Here is a 21,866-nt window from a genome sequence, read left to right as displayed (position 1 = left end):
TAATGATAAAATACATAAAATATTTTTTAAAAAATTTGTATAGAAGTAGTAAAACATCTTAGTCTGTCCCATATCTCAACAAATCCAAATTCTTTTTGAAAAATTGGAAATTAAAAATTTTGGCTTTTTTTTTTTTCTAAATCTCAACATTGAGAAAATATTTAAAATTTAACTTTAGTTAGGACATATTATAAAATATCGAACTTATTGATGATCTGTATAGACGTAAAAATGAACATGTGACACTATTTTATTAGTTTATATATATTCTTTCAAGTTTTTTTAAAAGTTAAAAAATTTAAATAATATTTTAAAATTGAAAATTTTAAAATAAGGTATCTCAAAAATAAGGCTTTTTAAATAATATCTCAAAATTGAGATTTTTATATTTAAAACACTACAAATGATTTGTTTTTTTTATTTAGGATAAAGTTTGAAATTTTATTCGGTGGAAGAGTAGTTTAGTCAAATATGTACATGGTCATGGTCCATGCAATTTATTTCTATCATAGTATAAGGACAAAACTACTCCCGTTTCTAATATTTTTCCCGTTTAGAATATTTTATTTTGAAGATAGATAGATGATAAAATATATCTATGTGAGATCTCATTTGATTCGTCTTAATGTATATTAATTTTTTATCATATATTTTTTATAATTTATTATAATGCGTATTTAGAGATATCGAGGCTTGAAAATTGCTTTAAAAATTGTACAAAAAATAAATGGAAAGAACAAAAAAGAAGTGAGGGAGTATCATTTGAGCAATTAAACATATATAGAATTATTTTCTTCGCCTAGATGAATTTTGATACACTTTTATGATCGTTTATCTTTTTAGTTTTGAATTATTAGTTTTTTTGGTTGTGATTTAGCAATATTTCTTTTTATTTATCTACAAATTTGTGTTCTCTTTTATCTCATTTTAAGTTTCTTGTAGGTATTTGTTTCTATTTTACTCATCAATAATTACAAACTTTTAAAACATACATCTCTAGAATATTATGGCCTTATGGATTGATGTAAATTCTGGTGGTTGAAGGTTTTTTTTATTTTATTTTTATAATAAAATTTTGATATTTACAATCTATAAGAAAAATTAATTTATCTTTTCTTTATCGTTAAGGGAATTCATTTTTTTAAATCCCAATAAAAAAAACTTATCTTTCTAATAGCGAGTGGTAATCTCATTGGATGTAGATGTAAGATGTAACACCCCAAATTTTAAGGAATATAAATAATATTATTTTATTTAACTTTAATTTATATTGGATATTATAAAAATATTAATAATAAAAATAATGATAGTAATATAGATAACTATAAAGAAAGATATATATAAATAATGGTAAAGAGTAGATAGGTAGTTTTATATTTTATTTTTTTTTTGAAAAGAAAATAAAAAACAAAACAAAATACGGTTATATTATATGTTCTCCTTCACCGCCATTTTCTTATTTCCTCTTCCTACACAGTTACCTTCTCTCATTCTTTTCCTTCTTCATTTTACATCTTTAATCTATATCTTCTATAATTAGTTTTGTGATCTTATTAGTATAATACTTCACATCTTCAAAGAGGCTAGAAAAAGTTTCTAAACTTTTGATCTTGGTGCGTTTGGGGCTACTTCAAGAGACGATTATTCCCTAACTTTGATAGTTTTTAATCATCTTTGGTGTGGGTAAGTTTAATTTTTCATTTAATTTTGATTTTGTTATGTTTCACAAATTAGGGTTTATGTAGAGAAATTGATTTAGGGCTTTCTGATTTTGAAGTTCTTTGGATGAATTAGTTGTAGTTAAGAGTTAATTATGTGTTTATTGGTAACCTAGATTATTAATTTTCTATCATTTATCTTGAATTATTATGTAAAAGAAATTTGTAAGAATTTCTGGGCAGTTTTAACAAAAATACTATTTCACAAAAGTTGTTTGTATCAAAATTTTACCCAAGATAGGCTCAAGAAACGCATGATTTGTATCTGTATAGAGGAAGTTATGCCTATTTTAAGTTTCTGCTGAAATTTTAAAATTAAATTAGGAATTTTAATATAGATTAATAAACTAAGAGAGTGTTTTTATATGGTGAATATTAATTTGGTAATTAAAAATACTTGGTGGTTTAATTAATTTAATTATACTAATAAGCTATATCAAATTCAAATAAAAAGTTGATACTTCGTAAAAATAAAATTAAACAAAGTTCATTAGCTAGTCAAGTTAAATTTACCATCAATTTTTAAATACATACATGTTTATATTGTAGATATCGATTTCATTGAGAAGTCGTATTGATTGTGCTAGTTGGGTTGCTCTAATTACGTTAGATTTCTTACTCGAATCTTTATTAGTTACGAGAAAAGAGTACAAAGGTATGTATCTTTCTCTTTAGCTGAGATAAGTTTAAGCACAAGGATATGCTCTTCTTAATATAGAAAGTGGTTTGAATAGTTATAGAAAAGTTATAGATTGTTTAATGTCTTTAAATGGTTGGGATTACCTTTGTGGTGTCTCAAGGAATTGGAACCTCGTCGGGATAATCTTAACGCTACATAATACTTGGGGCTACGTTGATCAGTACCTCGGACTTAGATCTTCTGCTGCGGTTTGGCCATTTGTGGGGTGTGCACACTAGGGATCTTTGTCTAATAGGTATTTGGAGGGCCTAGCTAGCCCAATGGAAATAAAGTTCATTCCATTCTATAGATTTGACTGATGATTCTAAAATTTTGAAAGGAAATGATTTATTAAAGAAAAAGGAATAGTGTTTGATTTATGGAAATAGAAAATAAAGGGAAAGTGATTTTATAACGTATTTTTTTTATAGTATTGTGTTTGCAAAAGGGTTGGGGACATCACCGGTAGGTGAAACAGAGGTGTCCATTGATGATACAATAGTTAAGAGTACAACCAGGTACAAATATTTGGGATTGATCATTCAAAGGGATGGGGAGATTGATGGGGATATAAAGCACTGTATTCAGGCAGGTTGGCTTAGGTGACGAGCAGCCACCACAGTGATATGTGATAGGAATTTTCCAAGCAAGTTAAAAGGAAAATTCTACTGGACGGCAATCAGACCTGCTTTGCTATATGTGACCGAATGTTGGCCTGTAAAGAAGATTTTCGAACATAAAATGAAAGTTACAGAAACGCGTATGTTGAGGTGGATGTGTAGGCACACTTTGATGGATAGAATTAGGAACCAAGAGTTTAGGGACAAACTAGGGGTTAGCCCCTATATCTGGAAAAATGCGAGAGAATAGGTTGAGGTGGTTTAGTCATGTGCAAAGGAAGACTTTCGACCCCCCTGTGAGGAGGGTAGAAAGCATTATAGTAGATTGTAAGAGGAGTCGAGGTAGACCATAGCGAACTTGGGATGAGAAAGTAAGAGTAGACTTGCAGGAGCTAAACCTCTCTGCGTACCTAACTAGGAATAGGAGCAGTTGGAGACCTCATATCCACATCTTAGACTTCAGATATCCGTCCTTTGACCTCTTAGTGCCCTCAGCCCCTTCTCCTTACCGTTTCTTGTCTTTTTAGTTCTTTGTTCTCTTTTGTAGCGGTCCTTCTGTCTATAGGTCTTCAAGTTGTCTTGCTCGTGTTTTTCGCGTCTCTTTATCTTTCTCGAGTCAGGGGACTCCTTTGGCCATGCTCTTCTTTATGGGTATGAGTTACCGCCGTCCTTCCCTCCCCAGACCCTAGCCTTAGCTTTCTAAAAGCGGGATATAATGGGTTGGATGATGATGATGTTTGCAAAAGTAAATAATTTGTAGTATATATGTGATGTATCCTGTCTACATATATGTTCGGATTCACAGTATGGAAGCTAGCTCAGCTTGTTTGGCTGATGTTACATGTCATTATATGTAGGTACCTAAAGGTTAGAGTCGAGGTACGGGCAGAGAGCTACGTCCATTCATTTTGTGTATACAGTTATAATGTTTCTTTCTGCCTTAGTTTTACGTATAATTAGTATTTTAAGACTTAAAAGAGTAAAAGTTAATCTCCGCTAAATCTTTTCGGTTAGGTTCTAATAGTTTAACTTAAGTTATGGTTTAGATGCTAGATGGATAGTTTCCTTAGCGATTATTCTTAAAATAATCGTGGAATATCACGCTTGAAATTTCGAGTTAGGAGATGCGTTAGCGATTGACCTATGTGGAGTTGAAAACTTGGAATATGGAATGAATATTTTGTTGAAACATGTTTATATTTTGAACGTCGGTCCTAAATTAATATTTTGGGCAGTCCATATTTCAAACGGAACTTTGCAAAAATTTTGGTAGAATTATTATATAATATAATATAGTCTAGTTACTCGAAATTCATGGGTGTTATTGTAGATGTAAGAAATAGGATTATTAATTATTCCTACTCTTTCTTTCATTTGACATTTTAAAGTGTTTAATTTGTTATTCTCATAAATAATTTTCTTATATTTTTTATGGTCTCTGCAGATTTTTCACTAATTTTATAAAAATATTTTTTATTGATCCTTATTCTTTTCCACAACTTTCGTTTAAAATTTTTTTCATGTTTATGGTTTATAGCTTTCCTTCATTATATATAATATTCAATAAAATAATAAATTTACTATCCAAAAATTACATTATAAAATGCTATTCTGTTCAAATGTGACCCGATCCGAAAATCCGAACCGAAATCGAAAGCTAATCGGCCCGAATATATGTTTCTTTTTCAGGTTTATCGAATCGACATTATCCGAACCGAAGTTGCGCCCGATCTGATTTACGACCGAAATCTTAAAATCGAACCCGAATTGCGACCGATTTTATAATCGACATATAACCATTTAACCGAGATTACCCGAATTTAATAGTGACCGACCCGAATCATGCTCAAAACCGAACTTGATCCGGCTAAATCCACTTTATCCAAACAAATTTTTAATCGAAATGCTGTAAACTTGAACGAATTTTAATATAGAGGTACGATCGACTCATATTCAATCATCTTATTAGTTAATCTAATAAAGTAATAGAAATTTTAATAAATTAAATTTTATACATACATGGTTTCATATATTTAGAGTTAATAATCAATGGTCAATGTTTATTTAACTATTTTTAATCAAATTTGATGAAAAATGATAAAAGTTTAATTTTAATTTACAGTCAAATAAGTAAAAGTAACAAAATAATAATCACTAACTGATTTGCATTTTAACTATTTTGCCTAAACTAAGGGGAATCTTATCATCAATCAAAAAATGCCTAACAACTTATTAGTAATTAGTAATCATCGTTCTATAGTAATTAGTAATACGTAGCCAAATTCTACTCGAAAATAATACCTGAACCCGATCTGTACCCGGTAAAATCGAACCAATTATTAACCGATGATAGTCTGAGACTGATCGACTATTTGACACGAACTTCAACCGACACCGAACTGATGCTAACCCGATAGCTCAAATAACTGATCATCAACCGAACCGTGACTAATCGACCTGACCTGAGTGTGACCCGCCGTAACACGCATCTGAAAAATAACCGATCCGAAATACAATTGAATCGAATGACACCCGTCCGAAATCGACCCAATCACCCGAATGAACACCTCTAGATAGAAGGAGTAATGATTTAGCAAATGCTCTAATAATAATATTCTTTTTTTCCTTTTTTTGAAAAAAAAGTGGGAAAAAAGAGTATTATTATTAGAGCAATTTGTTAAATAGTTACTCCAATATTACTAATGTCTCATTTACTTTATAGACTATCCAATGCACTTATTCAATTATTAATATCTTTAATTGTGTATATTTTAAAATTATGAAAAGTTGATATGAATAATCCTTGTGTTTTAACTTATAATAATTAATAATAAAATAAAAATTAAGAGTAAGAGATAAATAGTGTCCAAAAAGCAAATAGAACGTTAGCATAGAATTGGAGGGATTTTCTATTTCCCACTTAATTTTTTTTTTATTTTAATATGTCTCAATGATTTTACTTTAAAACTAACTTTTTATGATTAATGTGAATTGTTTTATTAGCACAGGTGCATAGGGATGACAATTCAGTTCGAATTCGACCCTAATCCGACACTTGCGAGGAAAATAATCTGATTCGAGTCCGAGGAAAAAGTTATCCGACTCCGACTTTACGATCCAAGTCCAAGTTAGAGACGGATCGGAGTTGGACCTTATTAAAAATCCGACACTCCGACCTTGAAGGAAATTCTACTTGAGTTTGACTTTTACCTTAATGTTTTGTTTCCTTTAAAACTCTAGACATGACTAATCCAAGCTCTCTTTCATAGTAGTTGTAGTTTTCGATTTTGAAAAACTACTTGGTATTTTTATTTAGATTAATCAATCAAAATAAGACAAATCAAATCAAGAGAAATTAAATACGCTAAATTAAAAAGCGAGAAAATTTTGTTAAATTGTAGTAGTAGAACTATTTCTCTTGTTAAACTTGAATTCAAAGTACATATATTTTTGTTAAATTGTATTTGAAAAATATTTTTTGTTAATTTTATATGCTTTAAAATCATTACTACAATTTCACAACGATAAAGTTTGATATGAACACAGTTAATAATCAATATCTATAAAAGCTTGGATTAATTATGTGATTAGTGAACTTGTCAATCTCAAATTTCTTGATATATATTGATTAAGCTTGGATTATTTATACCATATCAATGCGATTCTCACGTTCTCATTCTATTGATTTAATTTAATTAAAGTTTAACTAAAATCTAACCTGAAACATAGTTTACTTCTAATCTTAAAATCTTGTTATATTGATCAGATTAACAATAAAGTATACTTAATTTAGGGATAATCCACTCAATTTAATCACTTAATCATAATTTCATAGACATTTTTAATATCTTTAGTTCATACTTTGAATCTAGGATCAAATCCTAACCCTAATTAATGAAACTACTCGCTATAATTCATTGAATTGAACATAATAATAATAATAATAATAATAATAATAATAATAATAAATAACAAAAACTCTAATAATGATGTTAAACATAGAAAATGTATGAAATTAAAATAACTTCCATGATGGAATTTAACTAATAACTAACAATATAGAATGATAAAGATTGAAGGAAATTCTATTTTTATTAATGACTAGGTAAGAAATAAACAACATAATGAAAATGACAGAGAATAGGGAGAAAACTTAAAACCTAATCCAACCTAATATCCCTATTTATATACCTTATAATTTATAGTTGGAAAAATAGAAACTAATAATCCAACCTATCTCTCATCTGTTATAATTTCATTTTTAAATTATTTCTAATAAATTGACATATATTTCCCCACAACATAGCATATTACTAATAATAGGTAATAATAGGGTATGCTGCCAACAAACTAAGATAAACGTTTGATTATTTATTATCCATATTTCAACCTCCACAAAATTAAGATAAAAAAGCATATAAATTGTAAGTATAAACACATTAATATTAGGAATAAACTAATATTTCTGCTGATTTATAAAAGAAATTGTTCATATAACTAATTTTCAAAATGTTATTCATATCAATGACCCGAACACATTTTTTTTTCCCCCTTTTAATCTCTCAACATAATTTAAATGTATTCGTCTTATTCTACGAATAACTAAAATTAGTCCTTAACATTTGAATTAATCTCCTAATTTCAAACTCAATGAACATAAGGATATATAAAGAGACTTTTATAAAATACAGAGTTTTCAAAAATTAATTACATTTTAATCATACAAAATACACATAACATAATATACGAAATATAATATAATACATAAGTTCATATCACACATAATATAATTACAATACAACTTACCGATTATCTTGGCCAAGAAGACCAAAACATTAAACATCTTTCACTTAGAAGAAAAAAAAAAACGTACAATAATTGCTCCATGCTTTTATTGAAACTTTGCTTATGATTTAGATTGCTAACAAAGTAGTAGCAAGGAGCTTCATAGAACATACATACTTCTCTGCCTTACTCAATTTATAACGTACGCAAAATAAATAAATAAGACAGAGGAAATATTTAAAATTTTTAATTAACGAGTACAAAGTGGAACGGGACCAGTAAAGTTGCAGTGACAAGGAGAGCAACAATTTCTGGAGGAGATACAATTTTGTCCGCAGGGAATACACTTCAAATCATCACTTTTTAACATGATTTCCTTTAATGAATTTCTTTGTAACTCCATCTTTTCTTGCTCGGCTGCGGCCACCCCCAGAATTGCGATTTTTTCCGCCTCCAATAATATTTCCTTTGCCAACTCATTTTTGTTTTCCTCCTCCGTGCTCTCTGTTAGCTTCTCCGTAAACCTTGCACCTATATGCATATTTTCGTAATATTAACTATTATTTATAATTTTTAATTATATGCAACTACAATAATGAAAGGTTATGAATATATGCAAGGTGTCCAATTCTACGTGACTCTACAATTAAGAGTTTCAATTACTTTTTGTTAGTTTATAGTATTAATTTGTCTTTAGATTAATTATTTGATTAAACTTATTGGGGTTTATATTTTAAATAAATAATTATGTCAAGGAATCAACTCAATTAAAAGCTTAAGCTAATTGTTAAAATCCTATGATACGTTATATACTCTAACACGCGCTAAACTAGGTTGAACTTAGTTATATACTCTAACACGCGCTAAACTAGGTTGAACTTAGTGTGAATGTCAGTATATCAACACGAAAATGCAAGGTGCACACACTTAATAAGCCAAAAAGATATATAGCATCCTAAAATCATATCCATATGGCAACGGGAAAATAAATTCCGATATATTATAAAGCGTGCATACTGCATACCATCTTTAATTTGTCTGGGTGAGATATAATATCCCTACAATTATTAAAAAAATTAACAAAAAAAAAAAAAGGGAAAAGAGAGGAGTACGTGTTCCATCGAACATGAGAGATATCGCGAAGACCACGACTACGAGAAAACAGAATGAGATTCTTGCCATTTTTGGGTAAGAAGAGATTTGTTTTGTGTTTTTGGTACTTCGGAAACGGGATGCATCGTTTCTTTTTATAGAAGAAACCCCCGGTCGTTTTACAAATCCAATTTAATTATTTCCTTCATTTTATTAATTTCACCCAAGAGGTATAATTGTACACAAATTATTATATACAAGACCGTTTCTGAGATAGTCTTGAAGTGCAATCACCTAGCCACTTAGGGTTTAGTTTATGAAAGGGCCCAAAATGAGTTAATTCTTATTATAAAAAATTAGTTCTTAAATTATATATTTGTATCTTATCATTATATGATTTTAAATTTGTATATTTATTCAACATTAAGGTGATGAAAAAAGAAAAATTATATGATGCATAATTGAAGAAAAAAAAAATCAAAATTTTACTTATACAAGGATCGCTTCTTTTTTAGTTTTTACCTAGGGCCCAAAAATAGTTAAAAACGACACGAATTATATCTAAGGTAGGCGCTGTCACTTTAAGATATATCTTATACATAGATTAGTCTAATTAATATAATTATAAGAATTATAGATTATTGCACAAATATTAAGAAAGTTGGTGAAGTTTTTTTAATCATTCTATTTGTGTCCTTTCCTATAATTATATTAAAATAAATGATGGAACGTTAAGAGAGATAAATTAAAGTTTATATTAGTGTATGAAAAACATTATTTATTTTGTTTGTTATTAGTGGAGAAATTTTAATATTGCCCTTATTTAGGAGATAATAGTAAGGCCCATAAATAAAGTGGTGGATTAATTAAGTTTGTCTTATTGACATTACAAATTATTACAAATTTTTGTATGAGATATTTTTAATATAAGATGCGCCCACACATTAGTTATATGATGCGATTGTTGGGTATGTTAGTTGTGAATGATTCGTATGTCAAAAGATCTCATTTTAATATTTAGGTTTTTATGATACACTTATATATTTTTCATATAATACATAGAAATATTAAGATTAATAATTACTTTAAAATTCTTATCTTATCTTATAAAAAGAAAAATAGACGAAAAACGAAATAGCTAGGAGAATTTCGTGGAAGGGAAGGTGGAATAATTATTTTGTAGAGAGAGAGAGGTCATAATCAAACCATTATCTTAAAGGTGGAAAAGAAAGCTTTTCATTTTAAAGTAAACTTAGGATTCTCAAACAAAATAATATATTTTGATGTCCACTTATCTACATAATGATAAAATACAAAACATATAAATTAAAATACAAAACATATAAATTTTAAAATCTTTTTTCGATAAAAGTTGTAAAAGATCTCAATCTGTCCCATATTTCAACAAATTCAATTTTTTTTTTTGGAAAATTTGAAATTAAAATTTTTAATATTGGGTGTTTTTTTAATCTCAATTTTGAGAATTATTTAAAAGCTATAATTTTTAGAAAATCTTAATTTATGTATTTTTATTAAAAAGATAAAGAAATTTAAAGAATATTTCAAAATTTATAAATTTTAAAATAAGGTGCCTCAAAAGTATAGCTTACTTAATTAATAACATATCTCGAATTGGATTTTTAGATTTAGAACACCCCAAACTATAAATTTTTGTTTTGTTTTTCTTTTTTACTTTGGGCAAAACTTTAAATTTTAATCAGTGGAAGAGTAGTTTAGTCAAGTTCAAGGTCCATGCCAATTATTTATATCATAATAGTAGGACCGTACCATTTCAGCAATTAATTAAACATTAAAAAATACTTATTTAATGCTGAATTATTTTGTTCGTCCATATGAGTTTGACACATTTTTATGTTCGTTTATTTTTTTGGTTTTGAATTATTTTTATTTTTGATTGTGATTTAAAAATATTTTTTAATTAATCTACAAATTCATTTTTGGTATTATCTTATTTTAAATTTCTTCAATCAACTTGTTTGTATTTTATTCTTTAATTACAAATTTTAAAAATATTTATATATCTAGGATATTATGGACTAATATATGGTTGATAATTTTTTATTTTATGTTTGTGATAAAAACTTAATACACAGTTTTCCAATTATTTATAAGAAAGATTAATTTTTCTTCCAATAAAAAAACTTACATCTCTCTAATATGGTGTGTTAATTTTATTGGATGTAGTGAATAAGAGTATTAATTAAATATAAACGCAATAAACCAGCTCCAATAATTGTTGTAACCATGTGGCAAATCGTACATGCGAAAACTTTAATTTTTTGGTTCTTGTCCAAGAATTAGGTCACATAGTACTACATTTACATTTATTTTTATGGGATACATTATTTATTAGTCCCAACTCCCATACCCTCAAATAATGTTGGGAGGACCTCAAATACTCTCTATCTTTCTCAAATAATATTATTTGACTCAAATATATAAAAAAATTTACATTAAATAATGTTATTTTAGAGGAACAAAAAGAGTAATAAATGCCTTATAATGATTAACTTTTTTTATTTAATTTGTCTCATTTTCTATTTTAACATGCCTTAATAAATTTGCCACAATTTTAATTCTTAATATAATCCTACCACAAAATCAAGCCTAGGGAAAAATGATGTTAGATTTAAAATTCGAAAAATTAATATAAAAATCCAGCCTTTTGTCACTTTCTGAAAATAATCACCTTTTTATTATTCCTATTTTATAGTAACTCCACTTATAGCATTGATTTGATCTTAACATTAGGGGTGAGGAACCGAGGATAATCAAAGATCCGAAATATGCAGTCAAATTGGATATCCAATATTCGAAACTACCATATCGAAGTATCTAATACTCGATCTGACTCAGATATCCGAAATATCCAATATCCGACGTCAATTAAAATTAATTGAAAATTTCTAATCGGATATTCAAAATATCCGCTAGTCAAAATGAGTTTTTTAATAAATATACAAGTTTAGTCTCATGCTTAAAGAATATCTGAATTAGTTATATGCGGATATCCGATATCCAATATAATGTTGGAAAATCGAAATCTGATATTCTAATATTAAAAAATGTTGAATATTTGATTATATGATAGCTTTGATTTTGTTCATAACTGATGAACTTAGTATATGTATATCCTTATTTCCTCCAATGATCTTTTACCATCACAACTAACAAAGAAAGTAGACTTTCCAATAGTGACAGTACACTAGTTATAGATTTATTATTATTTTGTTATGAACCTATAAAATAGCAGAAAATACAATGTAAATTTTTTGCTAAAATTTTAAAAATATTTTTATTATAGTATGTATTAGTTTTAAAATAACTTTTCAAATCATAATTGTGTAATAAACTCAAATTATAAAAATTCACAAAATTATAATAGGTTAAAACTTTAAAAATATAGATATAAAGCTCAAAAACTCACCAATTTTTTTTTTAAAAAGTGTTTAGTCTGGTTCGATTGAGTTATTGACTCGGGTCAAAGATTCACATCTCTACTGACAGCATAATGAGTATTATGCACTATAGCATCATTAGTTGGGCAAAAATTTTCAACACACTGAGAAAATTTGAAACAATTAAGTAATTCAAAAAAAAAAAAATTGAACTTGGGGTAAAGTTGATTTCAAAAATAAGCGTCTTTATATCCGAGTCTAAGGCCAAGTTTGTTCGCAGTTATTAACTGCAAACACAAGAAAGACAATGTCATAATGTTAGATGGGACAAAAAAATTGGAAAACATGTTGTTCGCATTGAGTAACTGCGAACAAAACATGACTTTTATTTTTTTTTTGTCCTATCTAACGTTATGACGTTGTCTACTTTTGTTCAACAAACAATTTTGACTTTTTCCGATTAATTTTTTACTCGCTGTTAGTAATTGTTAACATACCTGACCTTAGGCTCGGTCATAAAAACGCTTATTTTTTAAATTAAGTTTACCCGAAGCTTTTTTTTTTTTTTTTGTAGAATGACCTTATGAGGCGGTTGGGTATGAAGCAAGTAAGATCTTATGCCCACTGTATAATACTCATTATCCATGATAGATAAAGAAGTTTATATATGTATATACACTCACTACTTACCAAAATCGTACCCTAACCCATTTTAACTAGAACGGATGCGATGCAAAACCAGCAAAATTTACCCACTTGCCATCTCTAATGATTAGCACAAAAAATTATCCTTGTAGCGAAGTAGTGAAGACTGATGCCATCAATTGGAATCATGAAGGAGTTTGAACCTTCCCGTATATGCAAAGCACAAGGCCACGATCTTCCCAATATTATCAGTAGCCAAAACTCATATGAACATGAACATCAAGAAAGATCTGGAATACAGGCACGATTACAGTGACAAACGATGGTTTCATGATTGTCGTGTAGCAAAAATCTTTATCAACCTGTCGTGATGCGTTTATACCAACCATGTTTGCACTATGCATATAAGAGCATTTCATCTACCATAGCTCCATTTCTTTGCCTGCTTTGTACTATCCTTTGCTGCTTTCCCTCGACTCACCATCATCCGAGAGGATCTCAATCTTACAGCAGCTGACATCGGCAATGCAGGGATTGCATTAGTATCTGGCGTAGCATTTGCCCATTCAGCCATGAGCACCAATTTCGATCTAGCTGGACCCCGAGTTGCTATGCAACTTTCTCCGTCTTCACTGCAGGTGCTGTTTACCTATCAGCAATACTAAATTTGCATACCATGTATTTGCTGGCTCAGTTTTCACCAGCCTTTCTTTAGGCATATTTGTATCAACTCAGTTCTGGGTGAGCTTCATCTTCTCTCCAACCATTGTCAGACGAGCCAATTTGACTGCAGGTGAATGGGCAACCTTGGCGGTACAAGAACCGCATCACACCAATTACCGATCACCATGACTATTACTGTGATTGCTACTGAAACCACATTTTTGCTCTGTGTCTCAAGTACTTTAGATATGGTTGTTCTGTGTTCAAACAAATGCACAAAGTGCAGCCAGAAGGGTAAAGATTAATTCTACCAGGCTACCAGCATCAAAACAACCACAATTTCTCAACTCTAGCGGACTAGCAGAGAAGAAATTACCAGGGAAATTCAGGGGAGTAGCCAATCTGTTGCAGATGGTGAGTCTGACGCATTAGGGTATAGCAGATAAGACAGCCCTATTCCTCATGAGTCATTTATGCTTCCTCATGTATGTCATACAATTTGCAAACTTGAAATTCAACCATTTGCATTAAACAAGAATTGTATCCGCACTTACATGTTGAATATGATTTTCTACAATTTCAAGCAGCATCTGCATTTGGTAGAAATGTGGATCAACCCTTACTGGTGCTTGATGTCATTCTACATCGTGCATGTAATAACTAACTAATACTTGTACTCTAACTCAATTACTATCATATGCTTAGCTTTTCGTGAAGAATTTGTTGAAGCAGCTGTGTCTAGCACAGATCGTTGTCCTCATGAAATGTAATAAATGTGGATCAACCGTTTCAATTCCTTAAATATCGGGTCGGTTTAAAATTGAATTTGACTCATCTAATCACATTTCTCACCATTTAATACACATCACAACCCATAAACACAAAGGTTCAAGCCAAGATAGCAACAATTTCTCATGGAAAGATGCTTACTAAAATCTCACAATTTAACATTGATACAGGGAAACACAATATATACCAACAGTTGCATGGATATATTTCTTGTATACAGATAGAACTTAATAATCATACACCATATAGATTATAAAATTCCTTGTCATTTTGCATTTATCTATGTCAATCTGTAAATATGAAAGAAACATTTCATTATCCCAACACCATTAAGTGACTCCCACATTATGTGCAGATAAGAAAGAAAGCATCGATAAAATTATCAAAAATGAAGAAAGTCTCTTCTCCCATCTCTTACACAGAAAAAATTTCTCTTTTGGTAATTGCTATCTCCTGTCTGAGAATCTCAACGGGAGACCCAAGAATCCAGACAGTCAGAATAAGTTCAGAAGAATTCAACTGTTTACTCCAATGTGGAATAAGTTCAGAAGAATTCAACTCTGTATCTCAAAAATCAGGTGACAACAATGTGGAACCTGGTCTAAAGTTCAGCTGTTTACACCAATTACGTCTTCCACAATGCTACGGAGACCTCTCTTCTCTCGACTGTGTATTGTGCTATGCTCAAGCATGAACTGCTCGTCCCAAGTACTTCCCTTGACAGGGAGTTATATATACCAGAATGGTGACTATGAACGAATTAAGAGTGACAACTTCTAGGAATAAAACAAGAAATGAGGCCCATTCCTTGATGCAGCGATGCAGGCGGTGACAAATGCCAAAATAATTAAGGTAATACAAGAAAGCAGGTGGTCAAAGGGGGAAAAGAATGAGCCTGCCAATGAGCTGGCCAGTCGCTGAATGCTGAGAGAGCTTGAAAATTAGAGCTAGTCAATTATGTTTAAGAAAATGCTTCAACAAACATACCGGGGTGCTTAGTGCTTACCTTTGTTAATGATGCGAGATTTGAACACCAGATGCTTCAAAAGGTATTCCAACATCAACTTCCTGAATAATAAACGAAAAAGCGAAATTTCCAAAATACAAATATTAGTTTACTAATTATACTCTGAGGTTGTAATGGCATTAAGACGAGCACTCCAGAAGATTAAAGAGAATACTTACTGTTAGCATTGCAGTATATCAGTTTCACATCAATTGGCTTTCAGCTCTTCAGATACTATTATAGTGAAAGTAATATGTGCTGTCACCTCCACCAAAGTTCTGAAAAATTCATTTTTGAAAGCTCGGAAAAAATGAAGAAACGAAGAGGTATGATAACAATAGGACTACTATAGCAATTGTAGATCAAACTATAATTCTTTGTGCCAGGAGCTGATCTTCAATTACTGTTGCAAGATCGCCTAATCCTTAGGGGTTCTTACAAGTTTTAATCACGGATCGAAAGAAAGAACGATGAAGGGAATGAAAGGTGGTGAATGTCGAATGAATTGACTGAATTTTTTTGTGTTTTCTGTTTGATTTTCGAAAATGCAAATGGAGGATAGTTATAGCTAAAATCGAAACTCACATGAATCCACGTAGCAAGTAACGACGCTCTTAAGGCACAGGTGCACGCGCCAAATACATCAAGCATGAGAACTTTTGCAAATACCACTCTAATCCAAGAATCATACAAACAACGGGGATTTGACTGGCCATAATGACGTGTAGAGGTTACCGCTTTGGCCGGTTGTAACTTCTTGGTAACTACCTCCTATGTGTCCATTCTGCAAGTAACTTCTCACGTAACTTCCGTCCCGTAATAAACTACTTACAAAACCAACAATACTCCTAATTACTTGCATAAAACCGAAAATTAACTATCTAAAGATAACTACCTAAATTTCTGATTTTCTTTTATTGCATACATAAATAACTACCTAGCTAATATGGACTAAAAGGACTTAAAAGGTGATGACTTTGAGCATTCCTTGCACACGCTCAAAATTGCTCGTAACTTACTGAAAATAACTTCCTTGATGTCGTGCTTTGACTTGATTTCCGTCTTTGTTTTCTTCTTGACTTGTACTTCCATGCTTGCTTATGACTTTCAAAATATTTATACATGAGCTACTTTTATGTTTTTTTTTAACTTAAAATTAAATACTGAAAACATAAAAGGACCAACTCTGATAAACACAAAATAAAAACACAAATTAGGAGCTAAGAATTAAAATTCAGATTTGAATTTGATTATGGATGATCTTTAAAAGGTGGAATAAAAATTGCTTGTTGAATGAGGGTGGTGCGCCAACATTGAACAAGCATTGCAAATAAAATTGAGTGATAGCTTGATATAATCCACACAAAAGCTACCCTTGTATGATGTTGTTGATGTCTTTGGATAAAACAAGCCATAAATAAAATTTGCTCCCAATTTTGAAATATCGGTGGACTTTGATTTGCAACAATTACTCAGCAATTAAGAAGGCAACAGGCTCCTTCAACGAAGCCAATAAGTTTGGGTAAGGAAGATTGAAAGAGTCCACAAGGTTGTTCTACCCTAGATTGAAGTTCTTTCACACAGAGCTGTTTGAAAAATGAAACCCAAGGCAACAAGAAACATCTTTCCTGAATGTGCGAAAGAAAATGCCTAGTTTCTGAATATTTCAGAAATAAACACTTAACACGGAGCAGCAGAGTTCTACATTTAAATCAACATATATAGCACCTAGCGGCCTGCAACACAAAAATCTTGTTAGATTGTTTCCCAACAGGAGTCAATCATTTCATCGTTCGTTTTCACTAGAGTTCCAGCCAATGACATTTTTGTTTCCTATATCCATCTTATTAACTCTTCATTGTACATCATCAGATCCGCCTTAGATAAAACACTTGATTAAGAGAAAAGATCCATTATATTGATTGGCACTGCCGATTGCTAGAGTTAGTAACTTCATGAATACACAGATACAAAAACCGTCCATAGAGACATAAAAGCAAGCAATTTCTCTTGGACACAAAATTTCGAGCAAAAATTGCACATTTTGGATTGGCCATTAATTATTAAGAAGATAAAAGCTACATTAGTACAGCCATTGCAGGCACACTGTACGTAATTACAAGCTTCTTAGTTCTTTCATTTCCTTTCTCATGAATTAGTATACCTTAGCGAAACATTTTGTATCGTTATCTATCAGGGGATACATGGCGCTAGATTATTGAGTTCAAGGTCAGATAACAGAGAAAGCGGCTGCATATAGCTGTGGGATGCTTCTACTACAGATGGTCAGAAGAATACAGAACAGGAGAGCATAGTTCTTGGATCTCCTATTTGTTAAAAATTCCTGACAGAAACAATTTTTCTCTGACCCAAATATCAAAACAGAGCATTTCCAAAGGACAAGTGTCAAAGATATTCTAGATCCAAACTTAACAACATCAAAAGATGACGGTGACGACAATATCAAGAAAGAGGCCATGAGTTGTGAATATAGGACTCCCAATCCCAAGAAGTAACTTTATTTATGCCATCAATGTCAAGGACAGTACAAATCCATACACGAAGACGAAAAAAGGGCACCTCTCCCGACCTTTTAGTGCACCTTCTATGGAGGGCAGGACTAAAACCTCAATGATATCATTGCTACTCTAGCCTCTAGCCTCTAGCCATAAGGGTACGCCTTGTATTAGAAACCTTCAACGTCAGCTTTAAACAAAAAATAGTACAATAAGAGTGACATGAAAAGCAAGAACAAAAATTCCCATTCATGATTCTAACTTTTCAAAGTTCCAGGATAAAAAAATGCCGCAAAGACCAACAGAAAATAAGAGTAAATTCAGATGGGGTGACAGCAAAACTCAAGACATCAATAATGTATCCAATATGTAGTAGAACCAAAAAAAAAAAAAAAAAAAAAGCACAGAGCAATTAAACCTAATAACTCATAGTACACAAAACACATTACAGTTATATAATCTTTCCATCAAAATGGTTGATCTATGAAGGTCAAACACCCGCTTAGCAAGTAGCCACCAAATTACCCATCAGTCCACCAGCAATCTCGTAAAACTTGGCATCTGAAAATCCAATGGCAAGAGCAAGCTGCTCCAATTCCTTTCCTGCACCAAGACAGTACATACTGAATGTAGCTATGTGCGGGAAGTCTTCTTACAGCATAAAATCATTCTTAATAGCCAAGGGAAAATTCAAATTTAAGAAATTTAAAAATAGAGAGAATGCTAGAGCCTAGATGCCTACATAAGTTTAGCTAAGCTGCACAAGTAACACATGATAAACATTGCATTTACCAGTCAGAAATTCCTGAATTGAGCTTTTCAGGTATTTGTACTCGTCTGCCAGACCATAGACAGTAGCAGCCGGAACAACCACATTGTCTATCATCCATTCCTGGATTATGATAATAAAAATATTACGAGAAATTTCTTTTCTTCGATTTGCATCATTAATTACTGCATCCAGAGCAACAACCTTCAGATAGTAGTGCAAATATCATCAATTTCATGTGCAGATATTTTTTATATGTATTGCTTGGGGAAAGATTACACATAGGAAGTGCAGATATTTTCTGTACTGAGAACTTCTATACCAGCTGTCATTACAAGTACTCAAAGATGATCTAAACGACAGTTGGAAGCAACCAAAAACCCAAAAACAACAGAACTAATGTCTCCACTTAATACTCAGAAAAGCAAATACCTGTATCAATCCAGTGACTGGTTGGTTGCTTTTATTAAAATCAAGGATAGAAACCTTACACCCTGACAAAGAATTTAACCACTTAGATGAAACAAACAATTTCCTGCATACATTTGTAAGCAATCAATGTCATCATAAAACCTGGTTTAAGAACTCGGAAAATCTCTTGTACAGCCCTTTCTTTATCTGTAACATTCCTCAATCCATAGCCCATAGTGATGGCATCAAAAGTATCATTAGGGAATGGTAAATTAAGTGCATCACCTTGCAGCCACCTGTGATGCATCAATACAAATATAACTGCCTCATGACGTTGTTATCACAAGAGACATCTTTAATCAATATCATTTAGCTACAGAATTACCGGTGCTCACTCTATGTTCTTGTAGCAAGCACTTGACCTCTCTTGCTGTCGTGATGAGGCAATTAACAATTGTTCCCTCGAAAAATCCAAACCAAGCACCTGCAAGTAGATCTCCAGTTTGACTTTGGTCACACTCGGTCTCACTCCCACAATAGGTTTGATTTCAGACATTAGAGATTAGAGATTGAGGGAAAAAAAAAACCTGCCCATCAACGCCAACTTTTTCAGACAAAAGAAATGCCAAATCCCCACTTCCACAGCAAATGTCCAACACAGTATCCCCTCCCTTCGCCCTGTGCCAATATTGAATCGACATAAATTTATAAAAAGCTGAGCTTTTTTATAAATCATCACTTTGAAAAGTCTTAAAAGTTCTATTTTTCCAGACATCCAAATAACAAATTACAAACATTCCTATTTGCATTTATTTACTGCACCAGAATCTTTTATCTCCCCCAATATCTTTTGAGCATTTCAATTGTACAAGGATTGTTTCTTCTCCATGTATACATAGTATTGATCTCACAACAACGATATTTAAATAGCTCAAATGTGTTAAACTTACCGTTAATATCGAATAAAAATACAAAAACTAATAAATTATAGTCTTAATCGACACAACAACAAAGATAATTCAGTACAACCACATTGCAACATAATATACTCATACACTTCTAAACATTTTTGTTTAGAAAGGCATTATATTTCATACAAACGATGACCTAATTCAACTTTCAATTCATAACCTTTTAGTCAATTAAAGAGAGATACTGGTAAAAAAAAACACTACCTTATGTCATCAACTTTGAGCTATGATCATTATCGTAAAATGATCAAATGGAATTATGGATTATATATTTTCTTTTTCTTCTCTCTCTCTCTTCCTCTCTACCCTTATGAACCAATATATCTATCTCATGATCTATTCCCCCACCAAGAAACCAACCAAAATACTAATCGATTTCAATTTTTCAATCAAACCAAGATTTTTCAAAAGATAGTTGTTTTTTAAAAAATTATTGGAAGATATTTATCTGCAGAACAAATGCAAAATAGAGTATAAACTAGTAATTGATAAAATTCCTTTTATTAGTCACATTTTGCCACTGAAATTCCTCAATTACTTAAATAAATTAATTCTTTTATCACAAATCTAGTTCATTGTTCAATCAAAGTTCCAAAAAGCACTAAATAATAATAATACTAATAATCATTATAATAATACTCCATTAATAACAATAATAATAGCATTTATAATAATAATAATAATAATAATAATAGTAATAATAATAATAATAATAATAATAATAATAATAATAATAATAATAATAATAATAATAATAATGATAAAATTGAAGAAAGAATGAGGAAATTTACCCGCTCCATGAAACAGCCATACGTTTCCAAACACGGTGTTGTCCCAGACTCAGCAAATCATTCAACTGATCTTCATTTTTAGAATAAAAAAATTTATCAGAATGAATCATCAACCACAAACTAAATTAAATTAAAGAGAAAAATAATTGAAAAGGCGTACGTTATCATAAACAGGAGCAATGCGGTTAAAAAGCGCCTGACGTTCATTGGAACATCGGATTTTGAAATCCCGGCCGCGGGTAAATGAAATTCCCGGTGAAGGAGATGAGCGGAAATTTAGTAGTAGTGGGAATTGCAGTAAAGCCATGTTCGGCTTATCCTTGTTTCGAAATGGGTAATTATCTTGTATGCTTGGGCCTTGGGTTGTATTTTGGGCCGAATAGAAGAACTTGGTTGGACAAGTACAATATCGGCCTTTTCTTACGTAACGAGGTGCCTCAAATTTTTTTATTGACAAATACTTTATTAAACTCCGTCTCACTGTGAAACCAAGTTATACAATTAGCTTATTTTTTAAATTGATCATTTAAAATTGTAAATAATTATTTTAAAGTTATAAAAATTCTATTTAATACTACAAAAATTATTACTTTAAAACAGTAAATAATTACTGTTATAATTGATCACTTTAATATTTTATGTAATCATTTTTAAATTATAATTTACTTTAAGGTTATAATTCACAAACAATCGCTTTCAAATTATAAAAAGTTAATAACTTTTAATTGGTCAATTTAAGATCGTTAAAGATCATTTTAAGATTACAACTTTACAAATAATTATTTTAAAAATAAAAGTGTAAATTAAATCAATTTAATAAAGACAATTTCAATTTGAGGCCTCTATGAAAATTTGTGAAATTAAGAAATCTTACATATTAATTTATGTCACTTCGTGTTTGATTTACTTGGATTTAAGCCTAAAAAAAATTTAGTGTATTTGTAGCACCATTAAATATGTTTGCAGCCAAAGCCACCATGAGACTCAATAAA

General features: G+C 30.7%; 2 protein-coding genes and 1 long non-coding RNA gene across 7 annotated transcripts; 1 reads left to right on the top strand and 2 right to left on the bottom strand.

Annotated features, from left to right (window-relative positions):
• The first annotated feature begins 1,406 nt into the window (after positions 1-1,406).
• On the top strand, positions 1,407-6,552 carry LOC130820447 (uncharacterized). 2 transcript variants are annotated; one of them, XR_009045204.1, is made up of 3 exons: positions 1,407-1,683; positions 4,707-4,953; positions 6,026-6,552. It is a non-coding gene; the product is annotated as an uncharacterized LOC130820447 (long non-coding RNA). The 2 variants fall into 2 exon arrangements; XR_009045205.1 differs by having other exon boundaries at positions 6,021-6,552.
• A 1,209-nt stretch (positions 6,553-7,761) lies between these two features.
• LOC130820446 (uncharacterized) lies at positions 7,762-9,028 on the bottom strand. The gene is made up of 2 exons (XM_057685829.1): positions 8,915-9,028; positions 7,762-8,333 (listed from the first exon to the last, which is right to left on the bottom strand). Exons 1-2 carry the CDS (start codon positions 8,982-8,984, stop codon positions 8,053-8,055), a joined length of 351 nt encoding a protein of 116 aa, XP_057541812.1. The 5' UTR covers positions 8,985-9,028; the 3' UTR covers positions 7,762-8,052.
• Positions 9,029-18,155: 9,127 nt separating this feature from the next.
• LOC130820445 (2-phytyl-1,4-beta-naphthoquinone methyltransferase, chloroplastic) lies at positions 18,156-21,198 on the bottom strand. 4 transcript variants are annotated; one of them, XM_057685825.1, is made up of 8 exons: positions 21,035-21,198; positions 20,875-20,939; positions 19,700-19,790; positions 19,508-19,596; positions 19,275-19,408; positions 19,134-19,195; positions 18,725-18,905; positions 18,156-18,535 (listed from the first exon to the last, which is right to left on the bottom strand). In XM_057685825.1, the coding sequence occupies exons 1-8, from the start codon at positions 21,179-21,181 to the stop codon at positions 18,435-18,437; spliced, it is 870 nt and encodes a 289-aa protein (XP_057541808.1). In that variant the 5' UTR covers positions 21,182-21,198; the 3' UTR covers positions 18,156-18,434. The 4 variants fall into 4 exon arrangements, with proteins under 4 accessions (XP_057541808.1, XP_057541809.1, XP_057541810.1 ...); XM_057685826.1 differs by having other exon boundaries at positions 18,725-18,824; positions 21,035-21,197; XM_057685827.1 differs by having other exon boundaries at positions 20,875-20,944; positions 21,035-21,163.
• Between the last annotated feature and the right edge of the window lie 668 nt (positions 21,199-21,866).

The sequence above is a fragment of the Amaranthus tricolor genome, chromosome 8 (assembly GCF_026212465.1).
Source record: "Amaranthus tricolor cultivar Red isolate AtriRed21 chromosome 8, ASM2621246v1, whole genome shotgun sequence".
Lineage (NCBI taxonomy): Eukaryota > Viridiplantae > Streptophyta > Magnoliopsida > Caryophyllales > Amaranthaceae > Amaranthus > Amaranthus tricolor.
The sequence above is the reverse complement of the archived record's forward strand: the minus strand, read 5'-3'. Positions and strand labels throughout refer to the sequence as shown.